We start from the raw sequence: 20,921 nt of genomic DNA, 5'->3' as shown, positions 1-20,921 counted from the left end.
ATTATGTATCAGCTAGCCCAACTTCAGTAACCCTACAAACGTCACTGCTGTTTAGTTTTCTGTCTTCATTTATGTTGGAAGTGATAGCAGAGCTGTACGTTTGAATGTTTCAGAAATCTCTCAGTCAGAACATGCTATATCATGTTTAGGTGGAAGCTAGCGAGCTAACTTCCTGCTAACTTCTAACTCTGTTAAATGTAATAAATTCTGTTTTCATGGATGCCTGGATATTAAACTTAATTGTTACACCTGGTAAAGCAGCAACGCTGATCATTTTATTAAAGATGAAAGAATTTAGTCAGTTTTTAACTCTCAGTGATGCCGCAGTGTTTGTTTGACTTTGGGACCTGAAGTGGGCGGAGTTTTGGACACAGATTACTCCGCGAGCCTCCTGACTATGGTAGCCGCAATGCTCCAACAATCCATCAAGCGGTGCGGCTTCGTAGCTTACCAAAGTCGTGCTAAAACATTTTTGACAGATTTTTGAGCGCCGTGTACCAAATAAAATCGGTTCGAGGTCAGTAAGCACAACCAGAATTTAACATAAGGCGCACTGCCGATTTATGAGAAAATGAAAGGATTTTAAGTGTGCCTTATAGTGTGGAAAATACAGTAGTTTATTTTACTTTTACCAAACATTTATTCACTGATCTTATAAATGTTTAATTTTGAAGTTGTGCTTTATGTTTGTGAAAGATGATGATGATGTTCAGCACCACAGTGCAGTAAATACAGCTGATCTCTGACTCTTACTTTGGTGACTGGTGGGGTTGTGAGTGCTAAAATGTCTGTCTTAAGAATCCTTAAACACATTGTCAAGAGGAACTGTGCTGCAGTATTTTGCAGTATTTTACAAGCATAATTAATCATGGAATATTTAAAAACAATCCAGGCGTTAAAGCTATGGATAATTTTTCTGTATGAATGAGACAGAAAGCGTGCTTTACCAACTTAAGATATGCAATTTGAGTTTAAAATTAGATGCTTTTCTTTCACTTTTCACCAAACGCATGCTGTGATTGGCTCCACGGTCTGTGTGACACAATAGAAATAAAGAGGATTCTCTTTTACTGCCTAGACTGTCAGTGTGAAAAGGTTGATTTGAGAAAATAAATGTTTCCAGTCAACCCAGTCACTGTAGTGAGAGCTTTTTTTTACCCACCCAGCCTTGTCATTACTTCAAGAAGCCAGTAGGGGTCACCAGTCAGCTAAATCTAATTCGCTGCAATTGCAACGGCAGAGTGAGAGTTTGCTGTGTTATACTTTACGTGCAGGTCATTTGTTGATCTAACTCCACCCGTCCAGCTAATTTAAATTGTCTACAGCCAGTAGATTGGTTGTCCTTTTGTTTTGCCAGCTGATCCTTTCCTGGTTTTCATATGCCTTTAAGTAGCCCTGTGTCTTTGTGTTGCCTGCTGTGTACTTTTAGTATTCAGTGCAGCTCCTGCCTCTTCTTCTGAGCCAGCTGAACCCCAGTGGAAACTCATGTCTTCTGTGTTTGCTTAGGGATTAATTATTTGCTATTTGTTCCCCATGTCACTTAATATATTATGTCTAATCGCGCCTCAACCAAACATGTTTGCTTGTTTAATGAATTGGTCACAACTGCATTCTATTTACTTGTTCCCTAATGATTCTGACATGGCATAAATAGTAAAGCTTTTTAGAAATGATAAGTGAGAATGTTGATGCCCAAGAAATCATTCAGGGTGTTTCATAGACATGCTACTGCACATTTTTACATCTTCTTCGCAGAGTCAATGAACAGCACAGATATTCACATGAACTATATTTCATTTTTCCTTATATATCTCCACCATTGAAGTTAAAAAAACAAATAAATAGTGATGTATGTGGAGCAGGTCGAGTGAGGTTTTATGTTTCCTCTGTGCTGGACTGAGGCAGGGTAGGACTTGGGTTCAGCTTTGGAATTGGGCCTTCTGCTGGAATACTTGTTATTTCACTTCCATAATAAAAATCTTTGCCAGAGGAGAATGTGAGTCACACAAGGTTTTGTTGTGGAAACATAAGAATGGCACAGTCACACAAGCCCTGAGAGCACCACTTACGTGGCAGTCCTTTTCTTATGATGCTGGTGTTGTAGATGGAACATTTGACTGACAGACTGTCGGTTGTTCTGGCAAAGATGGAGACATGGCTTAAAATGTAACCTTTACTTTCAAAGTCTTTTAAATCTGCTGTGTGGCTGCTCACAGAGTGGTCTGTTCATTACATTTTAATGTTTCTGTGTGCTCTTTGTTGACTCACTGTTTGCTCTGTTTTGACACAAAGAAGTGGCTTTACTGGTCACATGTTTGGGGTTTTCAGCCAGTCGTGCTGCTGATGAAGTGCTGTTCTGATGTAATTGTAAAAGAGGCCGTCACACCTCACCTGTACTCTGACTGTTGTCCAAGCATGTAGGTTTTCTAACTGTTGGACTGAGGTTTTGTTAGTGACGAGACTTAATTTGACTGAATGCAGTTTTTTCCTGTTCTTACTGAAAATATAATGTAACTGTAGCTGGATTCCTGTACTAAATAACACAGTGAGCCTAGTCCTGTGAGCTCAGCTGCTAAATCTAGCAGGTTGCCAGCTCGCGTGGGGTCACCTCATTGCCGTTGCAGACATATTATTTTTGGAGATTTGGTTAATGACAAGTGTTAAATAGTGTATGCACACTTGAGTACAGCCAGCTACACATTTTTGTGTTGATGTGGGTTTTAAACAGCCAAAATGATGCGATGGAGTCTTACACTTTAATCAATTCAGATTCAGACTATAAAAATGAAAACAATGTCATGCATTGCTTTGGTCCTCAGAGGGTTTCTTTGCAGTGTATTGACAACTGTGACTTGCTGTGAAATTTAGTCCAGACATCGTATTCCTCAGAGGAGGAATCTGGTTTAAATGTTAAATAAATGAAAACAAAAGCATAACCTGGCAGTGGTGCTGACAAACTTAGGTTCTTCTAACCACCTTCTGTCTGACTGTACCTTAACAAGACTTCCAAATTAATCTAGTGTTGAACTTTTTGCTTATTTACTTGCTTTGATGCTAGAGAAACTTGTTGCCTTAAAATACTGTTGCTCAAAAAAGATTTGCAGGCCATGCAGAAATGATCTAATGACAGCAGCTTTTCCTATTTTACATTCTGTGCTGTAACAAGTCTGAATAGAGTCGCTACAAAAAGACTGTAATTGATTTGATGATAGCGCTGTGACATCAGATACAAATGCACAATCACGATCTTTGGAAAATGTAATAAAACTTTTTATCTTGACAGCTGTTCGAGATTTAATACTATTATGCCTAATTTTCGCACTTCTGAAAGCATTTAAAAACAATGGTACTAGTTAGAAGGTTGGTACTAACTGACAGCTGACACTTCAATGCTACACTATATGAACAAAGAATAGTATATTTAGGCTTTTCTACAAATATCTGTGACATTTGTCTGAGCTTATTTTCCAACGAGGTCATTTGTGGCATTTCTCTAAAAAATACGTTTGATTGTGGTTCTTATGTGAAGCCACAGGTGGTTGAGAATAAGTTTTACTTAATGAAAGGAATCCTGGAACGTATCCCAGCTGTCATAGAGTGAGAGGTGGGGTACATCATGGACAGGTCACTGGCCTGTTGCAGAGTTTTCATCTGGATTATGCTAAATGTGAATGTTTTATTTCATCACTTAGAGAAAAAAAAGATTGTTTGAATGTTGGCACCCTATGTCTAACACATGTAGTGGTAGTGGTAGTGGTAGTAATAATTAGGACTAAATCTGTGACCTTAGCTACATCCTGGCGCCCTGTGGCTGCACAGTCATGTATGAGTTTGATTTGGCAGACATGGATGTTATGGAGCAAACAGAAGCAGGAGTGATGACTCTAAGCAGGACTGGCTCTTGTTTGTTTCTCTGCAGCTCTCATTAGGATGAGTAAGCCTTCCTTTCTTTTAATTGAACTAGCTTCAGGCGGATCTTGCGCAGACTTCACATCAAAGTGAGTGGTCTGAAAAAATGCAGTTTAGGTCATCTTGCTATGGGTGGCCATGAAAGTTTGTATTGATTTTGGCACAGTACTGTTGGTGCACTCTTGAGAATCTATTAAATGTCAAAACTTAGAAACCTATTAAGTTGGATGTAGAGAAGGTGGATGAATTGGTATTGATTAACCTTGTCTGACACTTTAAATCCTTTGTGCATTGGCTAAAACCATTCCTAAGAGAATGGATAAGTCCCTGCTGATCTTTGTGTCATTCTGTGCTGCTGTACATACTGTCCTCCTCTCTTTCTGAAGCTAGTCCTTGAGGCTGGAATCTGAAGCATGCAGAAGAGACGTCGGCCAACTGAATTCACTGCTGGTTATTTAATCTACTTGAGACAGATAAGGTTTTGCACCAAATGATATACACACCATCTAAAACAATGTTGATATCAGTGCATGGGATAAATGAAATGACAGGTAACCAGTTGGATGTGGGATAAAAGGGCAGATTTAGATACTCTGGTCAGGTTCATTTCTTTCTGTTCTTATTGTATAGGTCACAACAGTAGTCAAGGAGCTTTATAAGGTAAAGACACACAGTATTAGATATATTACCCCAATAATTAGGTAATTCTTTATGTGCACATGGCGACAGTAGTGTGAAGCCTTTAAGGCTCAGGAAGAGGCAGCTGGTAGTTAGTGGGTGAGTGGAGAGAGATCCAGAGATCCACCTGATCCAGCTCTAAGCTAAATTAATATTTTAAGCCTAATGTTAAAAGTATAGATGTGTGTGTCTCCTGAAACTAAGCTAGAAGCTGGTTCCATAGCTGAAGACTCGACCTTGTATTCTATATTAGTTGTTAATTTTTAATTAATAATGTTTGTCAGAATGACTCTGGCCTTTCCTCTGTGACCTGGCACACTGTCACAGTGTCACAGTGTGTTGGCCCATGCATGCACTGCTCCCCCATAGTCTGTGCCCTCCATGATGTCTCTGTTGAATCGCCCACAGCTTCTCGCTCTTCCTCTTAGCCCCCTCCCAGCCTTCCAGGAAAAGGGCTGCATGTCACAGTCTGCAGCCAGAGACCAGCAAAACAAATGTATTGACTTCATCACCGCTGTCCCACTGTGCCTGCCAACTAGCCAGCCAGGACCGCTCACCCTTATTGTTTCTCATTAGACTAGCATTTTGCCCTGCCTTTTTCCACATTGTCCACACTGAAGACCACACTGTTACACATTTTACTAATAAAATGTGTGAGAGGGTGAAAGTCACACAAACAGGTCTTTTCCAGAAACAATGTTAGTGGTGCTGACCGCTGTCATCTGTACGATTATTAACAGTATTTAAGTTATTCACAGGCGTCAGAAATGGCTAAAGGTTGTAGTGTCTGTGTGGGCATTTGCCAGTAGCGTGCTGTTAGAAAAATGTGCAACACTTTGATTATTTAACACAGCCGGAGATGTGAAGGCCATTTAGTCATTTCTGTCATGCATCTCTGTCTGGGGTGCAGTTATAACACTGTAATGTAAAGTCTCCACAGATAAGTTGACCTGGTCACAACAAACAGGCAAGCACGTGGACGGCTGCTCGGACTGCCTCACTCACCGTCTGATGATGAAATTTAGGTCATCAGACCCACACTTTGTCTGTGCTTACAATCTGTGCTTCTCTTACACTATTTGAAGCTTTCGGCCTTATTTTCTTCAGTTTTGGCTCATTATCTTGGTGTAGGATGAAGTCTTCATCAGCCAATCTGTTTTCCTCTGCTTCAACACTTTTCAGCACAGTATAGTACGGTACTGCTACAAGCAGGACAGTATTCTCCCAGAAATGCATTAGAGGGAGTAGTAGTGCGATTTGTTCCAGCACTGCCTTTGTACAGACACAACAACACTGAAGACACTAATAGGACTAAAACATTGAACCAAGTACAATGCCACAAAGTGCATTATGGCAGACTTATAGTAAGAAACATTGAGTGTGACTTTTAAGGTGGATAATCATGGAAATAAACCAGTTTAACAGCTGTTATGGTCTCGCTCAAGAGCGAGAGAGACATGGTTTAAACCAAAGTTTACAAAGTTATTAACCGCATAAAACTTTACATTGGCATGTGTTAGTGTATCAGCAGTTGGATGAGTGATTGAATGTTAGGTGTGTAATGTAAGCCCTAAAATAACCAGTTCAAAGCCAACCAAACAAATAACACGGTGCAGGGTGAATGGAGAGAGAGCGAAAGCTGAGATAACCACTTCTTAAATGCTCCAAGGAGAGTGGCCAGGTGCTCCCAGTTGCATTAATTCACCACACCTACCAGCAACCTGGAAGACGACACGTACAAGCAAAACACAGCAGGCGTAGGCCAACGCAGAGGGCTGTCAGACACGTGTGAAAGAGCGCCCCCTCTCTCATGTTGACGGTGGTTCAGGCAGTTATTGAGGGTGTGATTTGTGTGTGGGTGAATAACAGTAGCAGGGTGTGTGTGCAGCCATGTATGTGATGAAGACTGACGTCCCTCTCAGGACTCCTTTAGACCGCCTTGCTGTGCGTTACCGTACAGCTGATGTGTCTCAGCTGCTCCTGTGACAGACTACAGGAAGGGTGATGAGGGCCTGTCTTTATTTGTCTCTTTTCTTACCCATCCATTCAGCTTTCTAGCCATCTCCTGCTCGAGTCCATCCCCAGCATAACACAAAATACGCTTCTCCTGCCCAGTCGTCCCCCCTGCTTACAAAGCACCGTGAGAGATGCATTCCCTCCTCCCCCCAGTGGGACCCAATCCATCAGCTGCGGTACAACACCAAAGCAATACAGCCAGGGAACCCCTCATTTAGATACACAGGATACTTAACAATAACCTGCAGGTTTTCTAATGAGTTTCCATCTGTATGATATTTAGGGTCATACTGTGTGGTTGCCTGGAGAAAACAGAATGAGGCCCTTGGCCGACAGAGAGATGATGTCAGACCCTTTGTCACATGTTCATTCAGAGGACCACTCTCTACTGCCTGTGAGCTGAGGATGATGTAACGCTTGGACGCATTCTGCCCTTGTTGGAGAAACAAAAGACCAGCCAGAGCCCCCACACGCACTCTCTCTCTCTCTCTCACACACACACACACACACACTCACACACACACACACACACACACACACACCCTTAATAACCATGAGACACAGAAATAAGTTGAGCACCACAATGCTGTATGTCAGTGAAAGGTCTTTAGAGTTGCGGTGCTTGCACAGTTGTGGAAAACCATAGTAAATGTTAAAGGCAGAGAACGCTAAATGGTGTCTGATAATGAAGTAACTAGTAACTAAAGCTGATGTACTGGTACAGATGTAGACATTGATGAATGGCATCTTGCAAAAGTTGGGTAAGAGTGAGCACGAACAAAAAGTTAAAGTAGTATAAAGCTGGTTTGACCAAGAAGCAAAGGGTGGAGGTGAACTCAAAGAACAAAAAAATGTAACAAATGCATTAATAAATAAATACTGCTAGACTTCAGCACTTTCCCTTTAACTGGAGCAGTACCTGTTCAAGGGCAGTATAATAATGTTTTTATGCCTACATTTTATACATGTTCCCTAAATACATCACCTGCTCCTGTGACAGACCAGAGGAAGGCTGATGAGGGCCGCTCAATTCCATTACCTATGGGGTAACGGAATTAAGGTAAAAAAAAGAAAGAAAAGAAAACATAAGGAAGTGGCTTAAATTTTCATTACTATCAACACATTGTTGTATATCAAATAATATAAATTATGTTCTAAATTAATTTGTGCTGAGAATACACAAATATATTATATTCCAGATCAGTCCATTTTGAAAAATTTGAAGAAACATAAGATAAATAACCACTTTTTTCATGCTGCAGTGGTTTAGTAGGTCCTCTTTAGATTAATCAGGAGTGCTTTTGAGATCTTGGGTCTATTCCACATAGCAATGCTTTATATCTTTATATTTTCTTTTTTTTGTTGCGCTCAACTGGACATATCAGACGCAACACTTCCTGTGAACCAGAGGGAAAGCTCTCCCCACCAGCGACCATTAAGATCAGTTAATGTGTATCACATTCATGTGCAAAACAGGATTTTGTCATAAGGCAAATAGATCACATCTGCAGGCACATGTAACTGCATGTTCCCAGTGTGCTGTCTTATATTTTATGATTTTCCCACAAAGAAGAAACATTACCGGTCCACTCTGTTCCCTGTACCCTCTCTTGCTATAACATTTGCAGCTCGACTGGGCTGATTTATTTCCCTTTCCGCCTTTACACTTGACAAACCACGCTGTGCTGTCCTACCTGACCTGGGGGGCCTAGAGTGAGGTAAATGCCTAGGATGTGGGAACGCTTGAACTGCTGAGCTGGTGGCTGGAGTAACTGCTGTACTCGAGAAAGCACATTCAGAAAGCCTCATTACTCATTTCTGCTCTTATGAAAATGAAGTTGGGCTTCAGACAACGAAGATGCAAGATTCTCTTGTCGTGGAGATACTTTTTCTTTGGTGTTTCCTGCATTCCAGTGTGAAACAGAATCATTTCAATAACATAAACCCTAGGAGGAATAAGTGCTTGGATGTCCTCTTTTGTGATTGTCAGATTTGTGGCTCGTTTATTTTTGGGTCCTTGACCTGTGAAACATCGTCCAGTTAACTTTTCTGCATTTGGATAAATATTAGCGATATTGTGCTTTTGTCTTCACTCAGTCAGTGCGAGAGAGCCAGTGCTAGTAAAGGTTTTTGTGAACAGATGTTTCTTTACCAAAGATGTTGATTACTGCTGTCATGGTCGTTCGGGTTTCGTACAGATGTTGAGCTCATTGATGCACTTTTTTCCCAGAATGTTGTTTTGACAGTCTGAAAATTCCCACCCTGTGTCTGGATTGTTTTTGTTTGATAATCTCACTTGAATTGAGAGTGCATGTTGTAGGTTCACTCCACCAACTTCCATTTTAAAATACCGCACTTGGAATCTTTTTCAGATCTTTTATGGGCTTCATTTATAAAAACAAAAACAAATACTGAATGAAATGCACGCATCTTACCAGCTTTTGGGTGAACTTCCAAATCGTATTTAAGCTCCCAAAACAGGGAAGTGTGTATAGAAATGACTAATTCCTGTAGTATTTTTGTTCAGGCCCTGAAATCAAAGCTGAGAGTTTGCATGTTCATCAAATAACTTGAATATGTTTGCATGTAAGTGTAAATAATGAATTGTGTTCAAGTTCCAAAAATGTATAGATTTATAGTCTGTGTGCAAATATATGTACGCTACGGTAAGAAAATGGGAGTTTTTGTTCCAAACCATCATCTCATCCCCTAACAGCCATCTCTCTCCCCCGTTTAAATTCCATTGCTCTCCTCAGTACGGTTAGACCCCCATTTTTATAGCTTTAATGATTTTAGATCTAGCTCCTTCACACTGCAGCAAAGCCCCACAGGCAGCCGTGCACTCGAAACCCCTTCAGGTCTACATCCGAGTAAAAATACTACAGTGTGAAAATGGTGCCACTGGAGACCCGCCATTATTTTTAGTCATATTTTAATCGTAATTCTTCCATGTTCTTCAAACTTTAGCCTGTAATCATAACACATTAATAAGAAGCTCTGACCTAGTGTACTGACATACACTTTAATAACTAGTAGAGAAATATGATTTAATAAACTTGTTCTGTTTGCATAGTAGTGCAGGCGAATTTATTTATTCTTGCAGCCGTTTGGACCGATCAGCTCTCTCACAGGTGCAGCAGAGAAAACAAAGTAGAGCAATCTGGGCTGTCAAGCACTGCTGCTCTATTTAGATACATAAAAATAATGTTGCTATTTTATTTTGAAGCCTAATACATATAATTAAAAATATCATAAATGCTTGATACCGATCACACTGTTATTTTTATTTCTGTCGAGCCATCTGTTTGCCAGGTTGGTCTAGACTGAAATATCTCAGTATCTGTGTGATGGATTAGACACACAATGTGTAATATGCATGAATAATTTCTAGGCAGTGTGCTTTTTCCTCAAGGCTCACCATGAGGTTGATCTTTGTAGCTCTTGGTGACATGTCTCCATTGAAAATGCATGTTGCAAACAACTTTTGTCCGTCAGTGAGGTGTGTATAGCAGAAACCCCACACACTCCGGACCTGACTGCAGTTTCCAACCTAACTTGGGTGTCTCTAATAACTAATTTTAGAGTCAGAAACAAAACTTGAGATTTCTCCACTGCTGCATGTTTCTTTTCTCCATAGCCAACACAGGAAAATGGGAGATGGTTGTGTTCAATCAGTGCTTTTAGCTTTTTGTGTCTGCAAGTTGGACTAGAGTGATGTTTCCTGGAACAACAATATCTGACCTCCGCGCATGTGGTTTGGATAAATCAGTCCAACCTGTCACTGGCACAGCAGAGCAGAGACAGAATGAACTGGGTCATCATTGGATTATCATTTGATATTCATAAGCAGACTTATAGTAGAGAACGAAGCGAAGCTGTTCTCCAGCAGTCAGTCAGATCAGGCGTCTCAGCTGAGAGGAATGGCTCATGGCTTATGTGGAAATCTGTGTTTTTATGAAGACTTAGAAAGTTTTGGCTCAGTGGTGACTGCTGTCACATTGCCCCACTACCTTTTACCTTTGGTAAAGGTGGTGTTACAGACATTATTTGTGATCATCACACCATACTTCTAGGGTTTGGCACACGCACTTCCCACTGCTGCTCTCCTTCGGCGTTGTGCACACATTCTGAAGAACCTTCCTCCTCTCCACTAAAAAAAACAGTAGAGAGCTCGTCAGTGCCATCACCACCACCTGTCCACGACCCTTGAGCTCACTGCAGCACCCCTCCCCTGCAGCTGAGCCAGGGACCACAACTCCGCCACAGTAAATGGCCTGTATTTGTATAGCGCTTTACACATTCAGTCATCCACCCATTCACACACTGGTGATGGCAAGCCACAGCTGCCCTGGGGTGCACTGACAGAGGCGAGGCTGCCGGACACTGGCGCCACCGGGCCCTCTGACCACCACCAGTAGGCAACGGGTGAAGTGTCTTGCCCAAGGACACAACGACCGAGACTGTCCAAGCCGGGGCTCGAACCGGCAACCTTCCAATTACAAGGCGAACTGCCAACTCTTGAGCCACGATCGCCATAAGTTGAATCAGATGTGTGGATATTTGAACTGTTTGTTTGCATGTTTTTCACGCAGAACTGGGAGAGACTTGCACCCCCCATGCGGCTCTGTACCCTCATGGCTATTACCTTTTTGGTAAGCCAGGCTGTTTGCAGTCTCTTTTTAATCCATCATATATGTGGATGGCACACGTGAAGTCGCCACAGCTGATTCAACTTCTGCTTCAGTTTTTTTAAGGTAGTTGGCTGAGAGCCGGCCCTTTAGCAGAGGGTATTTTTGGTGACTCTATTTCTACTTTGCAAGTGGGGTAGACTGGGAGCTTATTTAGGTTATTAGTTTATATGAATAGCTTCCCATTATTTACTGCATTTGTAGATCATCACTTATTGAAAAGCTTAATTGGGTGTGTTTTGAAGTTTAATAATGGGAAGTCATGGTAATTGTGTTCTTGGAGGAGCTGAATGTCTCCTCAGTAGATCACTGTCAGTCAGATGCCACTTTGCTTGAGGACAGCACAGAGAGGACTGCAGATGTGGAAGGAGGGAAAACAGCTCCCTGGCAAGTGCACACACACCCTCTCCCCTCCTGCCCTTTCCTTCTCCTCTGCTCCTCTCTCTCTCTCTCCATCCCTGCTCTTTGTCCTGGGAACATACCAACCAGAGAGGGTTAAGAGGAGAGAAGGGGGAGGGGTGATCCAGCATGTCAGACAGGGAAGAGGAGGAAAAAAGAGAATAGCATGTGGTGCAGGGACACAGAGAGCAGACGGTGAGGTTGCCAGAACAGGACTAAAGAACACATTTTTTGGGTTTTTTTGCTGTTGTTTTTGGACATTTAAACCAGGTTGTTTCCATTTGTGTTTTGCTGCTGCTAGTCAGATTTTCAAAGTTGTGTTGGGTGCCAGCCTCCAGAGAAAGAAGGTTTAATATTGGGCATCCCAATGGTGGAATGGAAGAGAAGGCAAAATGGAGGAGATGAAAGCTGTCCCGTTGAGTAATCCACCAAACCGGCTTTCATCCTCTAACACCAGCTGCTGATGATATTGTTGCCCCCTCCTCTCTCTTTCTCTCTCCGGATCCCACACTGGGAGTGCTTACACTGTATGTGAAAGAAAGTGGGGAGCTGACATTTACGTCCCGCCGAGGGGAATTGTGCTCCGTGGCGGAGAAACCCAAGCTTGGATGTACATTCTTAGACTTGAGGAACAGAGACTGGACAGGTGTTGGAGCATTAAGGAGCTGCATGAAGGGAAGGAACGTAAACCAGTGCTGACCTACTGTAAGTATGAGGGCTTTTTCTGCCCTTTCAGTTCTTTCTGTAACAATGTTCTGCAGCTGCGGATACAGAGCTGTGCTTCCCCGTTGTCCTTGTGTGCCTGCAGGACTCGTGAAAAAAAGCTTGTGGCCGAGATATCGGTGTGGCACTGCATGCAGAAACCTTTGTTAGAGCGACAGCTGAGTTTAACAGGGATCTCTGAGTAAATGTCTTTGGAAAATGATCAACGTGAAAGGGCTTTTCTTTTTCTTTTAGGATTTCCACAAGCCAGCTTTTACAACAGTGTAAACAAGAACAGCTGAGGGACAGACCATCCAGTGATATATATTTTTTTCCCCCAGTATGAACATATATAGCACAGCATGACCACAGTGAGGAACCCAGTGTGGGTTTTTGTTGTTGTTTGTTTTGACTTTTGTGTGTGTTTTTCTTTTGATTTTCATGACATTGATCCAAATCCTTCCTGTCAGCCTTGTTGTTAGGTTTTGAACTTAAACCAGTATATCCTGAATTCTACAGTATAAAGGCAGTCTGTTCCTATGCTATTATTCTGGAGCTGTGGTTTTTGAAACCATAGTTTGCCAAGTACTGGCAAGATTGCAGCTGCCTTTGTGGTTACAGGGACAATGTGTGCTAGTGCAGCACAGGTTGGATTGAAAGCGAATTGCAATGTGGTGAGCTTCAGGAAATGCAGAAAACAGGCCTAGAATGGTAGGTAACGTGTGTAGCATGTTTCCCAGTTTGGGTGCACGGGAGCATTTGCAGGTTCTCTTCAAAAGTTCTTAATAAAAGCAGACGCACTTGCTGAAATGGCAAAACTGCTGCCTTTGCTTTGAAAACCTTCATCACAGCTGAAAATGTCTCTGGGGGTGCTCACTTCAGTTCTGTTGTTTTTCAGCTGGGAGCCAACCTGCAGTTCACTTACTCCCTGCCTCGTTTATTCAGTAGATGCTATCTGTAATTTCTACATGCTGTTAGCAGAGATGATCATCGGGGACTTGGGAATCACAGCCAGGGTCTCTCTAACCGTTATCATCATAGTTTGAGAAAGTGTCTTTCTGGAAAAAAATAAAGTCTGTATTTTGTTCATGCACAGTGTGAATCATATTAGGTGTAATGTTCTAGAAACTCTAGTGCTGAAGTGTTTTTGCCATTATTAGTGTACAAAACTGTAGAGAGAAACAGACATGTAATCTCACCGCTCACCGTGCCACAGACATTTTACTGGTGTTCCCCTGTGGTAACCAGGAATATATTACTGGAGGTCAGCAAATCAGCATCTAGCTGAATTACTGCTACCTTCTTATGATAAAAACCTATTATATCATATCATGCACTAGAAATAATAGGGAAAAATATATTTTAAAAAAAACATTAACAAACCATAGAAATAACAAGACTATTTGAGTATTTAAAAAAATCATAATAGCCATCGCTAATGTAAGGATTTTGGAGCCATTGTCCTGCTATAGGGAGGTTGCTGCCTTTGTGCTTGGTCTGCAGCTTTGTTTAGGTATTTGGGAGATATCAAAGTGATATTCACATGAGTCACAGGACCCAAGGTTTCCCAGCAGAACAGATCATCAATATATTCAATTCACCAGTCAGATTTTATTGTTGTGGTTAATGTGTCAGCTGCCTGGAAGTTGAGAAGTCTTTCGCTTTGTGTTTACTTTGTGTTATTTTCTGAGCATGCTAGTATTCCAGCTTCAAACCCACCAGATCTGACTCTAAGCTTGGAGTTTATTCCTCTTTTTACCGGCCTTGTTTTGCTATACAATAGATTTTAGCCACTTAAGCCTCTGTGACTTATTGTAACCCTGCTATTGCTGTGCTGGCATTCCTTTGTTTGTTTCTCTGGTAATATTAGCTGCTGTATGTATATCCTTGCCACAATCAAAGTGATCCTGAGATTGCCACTGAGAGGCATGATGTTCTCTTTGTTCAGAGTATCATCTTCTTTTCATAACATTTTTTTTTTTTACCTTTAAGTGTTTTGTGACCAGAAAGTTCCTCATCATCCCAAATTGAGTTGTAATCGTTCACATGCGCGTAAATGTATTGCAGAAACATTACAGAGCCTTTCGTGTGCTGGATGGAGTCCCACAGTTTGCATGTCAACACACTCGGATATTGCTAAATCAAAAAGTTCCACAGTGACTGCACCCTGAAGCATTTCCAAAAGAACTTTGGGTGCAAAATATTGACGCTCAGCAACATCATGTGCAATAACTTATAATCACACATACAAACCACTTGCTTAAGAGCAGAGCAGAGTACCACTTTAATGTCCCTGAGAGACAATTTGGCTTATACACAGCAATCAGTAATAACAAATACATACAAGCCAGAAACCAGACAAAATGGCTTTTGTTTAAAAAGCCAGTACCTGATGGATTGAATGACCTCATTTCTTTCCTTTTTATTGCTGAGAAACAACTTTAGCAAACAAACCCTGACAGTAACAGTCACATAAAAGTCACTAAGACAAAAGACTGCATGGAGCAGTGTTATGGGCTTGGATAGGATAAAGAATGACCTCATATGTATAACTGCCACTTCTAAGGAAGTAGAACCTCCATCCTGATGGAAGTAAACTGAACTTATCCAAAAGGCGGCTTTTAAATTTGCAGCAGTGCTTTTGCGCTTCCTGCGTTTTCATTATTTTGTCTGATTAAGATCAACAGATCATGAAAAAAAAAAAACTTAAAAAGAAAGAACACTTTGATAATGACATTGATGAATCATTTATTAACACTAAAAACTTTGTCAGGTTAGACGATACAGTCATGCTGGCGATACTAGTGTCCTAGTTCTAAGTTGAAATCAGCCTAATCGATTGGTCCATGTGTGCAGTCCAGACCAAAATACTTTTTAAAAGGCAGTAGATCAATACCACGTCTCGCCCTGATCTAGTCACAGCTGGACTTTAGATGGGTTTTTTTTGTTGATTTTGTTGTTGTTTTTTTGTGTGTGTTGTTTGTGTGTTTTCAAGCAGCGTGAGTAGCAGGTGACACGCCATTAATTTTTACACCATCAGCCCAGTTCGTAATAACTTTGCTAATTTATTACTTAGCAAACTAAGACTTTCCTGATAATCAAATACCTGGAAAACCAAAACTTCCATCAGCCTCAGATGTACTTTCTGTGAGGCGCCGTGATTAGCCAGATTCTGCATTGTCTGACTCAAAATATAAAGGATCATATCTATGCTTTATCATCTGAGGAGAGCCTCCTCAACTAAAGCAGAGAAAACATAAAGGAAAGGGAGAACGTGACCAGCTTTTGGATAAATTGTCATCCTCTCCCTCCTCTTCACCTCAAGCCTGATCTCCTGACCTGAAGTCAGGCTCAAACATACGAAAATGTGCGTAAACGAGCTCATTGATTCCCGTTGTTGTCAGCCAGAGCTGTTGGTCCTATAGCAGCCACTGTAACTAGGATTAACTACTGACATCTATTGGTAACATTGTACACACTGTAACTATAACAGTTGCTTGCAGCCTCATTTGTCTTCGGACATCCACGATCTCTCTTTTTGTGGCACACAGGCATGTGTCCATCACCACCACCTCTCTAGACTTTTGTTGTTGTTGTTGTTGTTTTTCACTTGAATTGTAATTTTATATGATATTGAATCATGCTAATCAATGCTAACGATTCAAGATCACAATTATTGACAGAAATACTCTGACTCCCAGATGTTAACAGGTTAATCAAAGGTAGCATTTTACTTTACTATCATGAAAGACATTACATTCTGATGTTAACATTAACACTTTTAGTAGATTTGTGAAAAACAGGTGAAAATTCCTCCACGTCTCTCCACGTTTCCCTCCTTTTTATCTCTCTCTCTCCTGTGGACTTATTGCAAAAGTGCTTCGCTGTGTTTTTGGGTACTAACGTCCAAGTACAGTTTTTGCTTTTATTCTTTTCAATGCTTTACTTGTAAACGATTCCGTTGCTTTTATTTTAAAGTGAAGTGGCGCTAACCAGCTAACCTTGGCCCTTTTCTGTCTTCTGTTTCCCTCTTTGGAGGCTGACCAGTCACTATTCAACAACTGTATTAAATCAAACTTGCTTTAATGGGATCCAGAACACTTCCATGTGTTTTCTTCCCCCTCACTGGCACAGTGACATTGTTCTGACAGTCTCTGTTTAGTGGACCTGCACAGCACATAACTACCCTCGAGCTCAGTTTTTATGTCTGCTGTTGTGAAAGCAGAACATTTGTTTGTGTTAACACAAAATGCAGATCTAACATAATGATGTAGCAAATGGGATAGAAGATAAAAATGTTCCATAAGCGGGTCACTTTTAGAGAAAACTTTTTCAGTTTTCTCAGTAGCACAACTAATTATTATAAATAAATCAACAACCAAACCTCCTGGCAGCAGACTGGCAAACAAAGACCAGGCATAGATTTGAGGAGTCTAGAAGTGACACCTAATGGCATGGACCTGGTATTCATTCACCTTTTCAAGTACAGAACGTGATGAATATCAGATACTCTTCTTATGTTCTGTATTTATTTTTATTCTGACGTGGAGACAAATGATTCATAGATGGATGGATGGGCTTCCCTGAAAATGCTGTTTTAAGTTCTGAACTTCCTGAATCTCTGCAGTGGAGCTAGTGATTGCAAACATTAGCACAACTATCTGACACGATAGCTTCTCCTATGGGAAATACAGCAGGTTCAAAAGCACCGGCTCTTATATAATATAAGATTAAAATACCTGTTCAACTTTTTTTGTATCACTGGTATAAAAGAGGGATTGGGAAACCACATGAGGCTGTTTTATTAAATGACTAGTATCAAAGAAGAGACAATAACAGTATGTTGACCACGAAGACGTGTTTTTGAACAATTAAGTCTGTTCAACCAGTCTTCCCTGCCTCAGTATAGACTGGTGGGATGGCAACCTGTCACCATGGCTACGCAAATCATGTGATAGTGGTAATGTGCACTGGAAGGCCCCAATTATGAGGTGTCTCTGCATACAAGACCTAGTGCCAGATGATATGGCAACATGTGCTATAAATTTGGTGAATACCAATTCTAGTGTTAGGCTATTCTTACACGCTTCTCATGTGATTTTTGCAACCTTACAAATTTACCTCCTATAAGATATTTGGCTACCTGATAGTACCATATCACCCCAATAGAGCACTTTGCTCTTAGCGAGCACTTACTATATTCCATCAGCATGCTGTCCGTTGCCTCTGTTCACTTGGAGCTCATAACTTTAATTATAACCTCCATTCTCTTTAGCAGAGGATCGCAGGCTTAACACCGAGTGCCTTCAGTGGACCATGTGGACAGAATAGTTGTGTTCAGAACATTAGATCAGGTGTTTGTTTCAGGATCCTCCCCTTAGAAAGGCAAGCCCTTGTCACGCTCCAGATTGTAGAGGACATATTTCTGGTCTAAACCTTTAAATGTTCGTGGGCCTCGTTGGGTCTTTGAGCTCATTTTACTAGTATGACTGCATCCTTGATTTTGCTCAGAGCCATGTGAGTTCAGATTATTTGTGCAGCAGTAAGTTGAGCTACTATACACACTTTTTTGCACTTTTACATGCTGGATGTTGTACCTCGGGTCCAGCTTGAGATCCTTAGAAGTACTGGAGCTTAGCTTTAAGACTGCTGACGCAATCCAGGAGTGAGCTACATCTCCCATATGGAAACGCTGAAAAAGAACCTCTGGTTCTCTTTGCAACCACACTCAGTATCTCACTATGGGAAGCACCTTGTGGCATAACCAATAACAGAACCTCCACTACCACCACATCTTTCTAAAACAGTCCAATCACTTCAAGGACATTGGATCCCCCTCCCCCTTTTATGATAGCCCCTGGTCCCACACCAGGTACTCTGTTTCTTTCCTGTGAAGATCATTAGAGTGGTCCTGGACCATAGAGCATGACATGCATTGCCAGAGGTTACAGTTTGCAATGAAACCATCCAGTTTCAATAGCACAGCATGTTCATTGGCTACAGGGGAAGCTGAAAGGGCTTTGGACAGCAAAGTTTCTTCTCTTGTAGGTTGAAGGGCAGGAAGCAATGCACTGGAAAAGATAATGAATGGATACCAAAATGGATTTATGTTCCCTCAATTCTCACTTCAACAAATACAAATTCACAATTTTGAATGCCTTTCAGGGCATAGTCTAGGGATATCAGACCCTCTTTTTTCAGACTGGCACTCACCCTTGGGGTTTTCTCCAAGTATGTTGAGGCAACTCTGAACCCTTGGTGGGCAGCAGGGCTCAGTGTGTTTGTATATTTGAAAGGTTTTCTAGTATGCACTTCCAGCGAAGAGGCACCAGAGAAAAACACCCAGGCACTTTTATGCAGCCTGTCTGGCTTGATTTTCATCATCAATTGAAAAGAGTGTGCCGTCTCCCACTCTGAATATTAAATATCTGGACCTTGAAATGAACGGTTTCTTTTCAGGGTTTTCTATCGCGAGGTTGCATGAAGAAAATGTTTTTGCACATTGCTCTGTTTCCCAAGGGAACCATGGTCTCTATTTCTTGCTGCTCCTGACAAATTGTCATGTCTCAGTCAGGACAGAATGCAACAGTGGTGGTGTATATAAACTGTCAGGGATGAACTTGTTTTGTGACATTACACGCTTTCTCTCTGCCTGATTATGTGGAGCAGCAAGCACCTCCTGCTGACTCGCATCCCTGGTGTGTTAAACGCCAGAGCAGATTTGCTCTCCAGAGGAAAACCACTGTACGGGGAGCGGATGCTCAATCACAAAAAGTCCATCAGTTGTGGGACATGTTCAGACAGATGTCCATAGATCTGTGCGTTGAACAAACAATGTCCTTTGTTCTTTAAGAAATGAGGGAGTGTTCTTGAAGTGACTGGTGTGTGTTAAACAGGCAGTGGTAGTAGAGCTTCCATGACTGGTCATGCAAGTGGAGCTGGGTCTTCAGAGAACTGGGGTTACCCTGGTAACCAAGCATTAATAAATGGAATCCCTGGTTCTTTGATAAGAGAGTGAAGCATTTCAACAAAACTTCCCTACTTGCTTGGGCACCGAAAAACATGTGCTTAGAATAAGTATAGAAGGGCTGGTTGGCCATGCTAGTATATGGGGAAGAGCCTTGAGTGTAGCTCAGCAGGTCACTGGTGCTTCTGTAGTTCATTATGCCAAAGCAGTTCTCTATAGAGAAAGATGTAACGTTAGAAAAAGAACTTCGTCTCAAACAGAAATGAACTGACTTCCGTTAGCCAAGGACCGAGGTCTATTATTACAAGTTTGTGTGTGGATGGCTCTTTGATATGGCCCAAGCCCACAACTACTCAACTACTGCTGAAACTATTCATGAGCCAGTGTTTGTCACATATGTCAGGCAGAGATGCATGTGATAAAACAAGGCAAGATAAACCAATACTTTTTAATCATATTTAAAGAACCACGATTACTTGAAGTAACCCATGTTATGCTCATCTAATGCTTCGGACCTTCTCTCTGTTTTTCAGCTGTCCCTTGGCGATGAACAAAGTGAAGTGACGCGGAATGGCTATGAATCTAAGGAGCTGGTGTACTTGGTTCATATTTACTGCCAGGTAAGACTGCAAACCCCTGTGCATTGCTGGTGCATTAGTGTGTGTATGTAAAACAAAAACAAACTTGGCTGTGGGAAGTCTTTATTGTTCAAGTTTGGGTCCTCTGCCAGAGGCCTGGGAGCTTGAGGGTCCTGCACAGTATCTTGCTGTTCCCAGGACTACAGTGTTTTGGACAGAGATCTCAGATGTTGTTGATGGGATCTGCTGGAACCACTTGCCCAGTTTGGAGGTCACTGCCCTGAGTGCCATCACCAGTTTGTCCATCTCTATCTGGAAGTCCCACATGACCTTAGTTTGGTCATTCTCAACCACCCTAGGGGGCACATTTCATTTTGACCTTGGGATTTCTAGGCCATACTCAGCACATATTTTACTGACAGGCTTGTTCCTGAGCTGCTGATGTTTCTGTGCATTATACCTATTTTGTTGTTGTCTGTAACTTTGCACAGTGATGAAGTATTCCTTATCATTTTGGATCAACTTCTAAAGTTCCCATTCAATTATTTTTTTCAGGTAAACTTCAGTAATATATGGCAACTTTTCTCCACTATATCAAAATGGCAACTTTTCAGTCTAATTTTTGAGAATCAGATGATATTTGGCAAGTTGGGTGGGTGCTGAGCAACTATTGTTGGTGTGGTCAGTCCTGTGCTTTGAGGCACTGTGTTCATATGAACCTGAACATATTTATTTATTTATTTATTCTTTGTACTGCAGTCACTCAACTTTTTAAGTGTGTCTTATACTTTGTATAACGATACACAAACCACATAGGCTCCTCTTTAGCTGAACAGATACACCTCAAATGTTGAATAGCACCTGTTAAGATATCAGCAGACTTCTCCCTCTCAACAGGTCATTTCTGAAATGCCTAAGCTGTTATCTGAAAAAAATCGAAGTTATGTAGGAAATGAAAAGAGCTGTGGATGAATGCCACAGCTG

At 41.5% G+C, this 20,921-nt stretch overlaps 1 protein-coding gene across 7 annotated transcripts in view; it reads left to right on the top strand.

Moving 5' to 3' along the window:
* The window catches only part of arhgap32b (Rho GTPase activating protein 32b), a 124,086-nt gene that overhangs the window by 67,238 nt on the left and 35,927 nt on the right, over positions 1 to 20,921 (top strand). For 6 of the 7 annotated variants that reach the window (XM_019363962.2, XM_019363966.2, XM_019363963.2 and 3 more), the window contains exon 6: positions 19,893 to 19,979. In XM_019363962.2, coding sequence (XP_019219507.1) covers positions 19,893 to 19,979 — 87 coding nt within the window. Of the gene's footprint in view, positions 1 to 11,834; positions 12,396 to 19,892; positions 19,980 to 20,921 lie in introns of those variants that run through there. The other variant, XM_025911063.1, reaches the window with a different exon arrangement.

This window comes from Oreochromis niloticus, linkage group LG10, assembly GCF_001858045.2.
Source record: "Oreochromis niloticus isolate F11D_XX linkage group LG10, O_niloticus_UMD_NMBU, whole genome shotgun sequence".
NCBI classification, from domain to species: Eukaryota; Metazoa; Chordata; class Actinopteri; order Cichliformes; family Cichlidae; genus Oreochromis; species Oreochromis niloticus.
The sequence above is the reverse complement of the archived record's forward strand: the minus strand, read 5'-3'. Positions and strand labels throughout refer to the sequence as shown.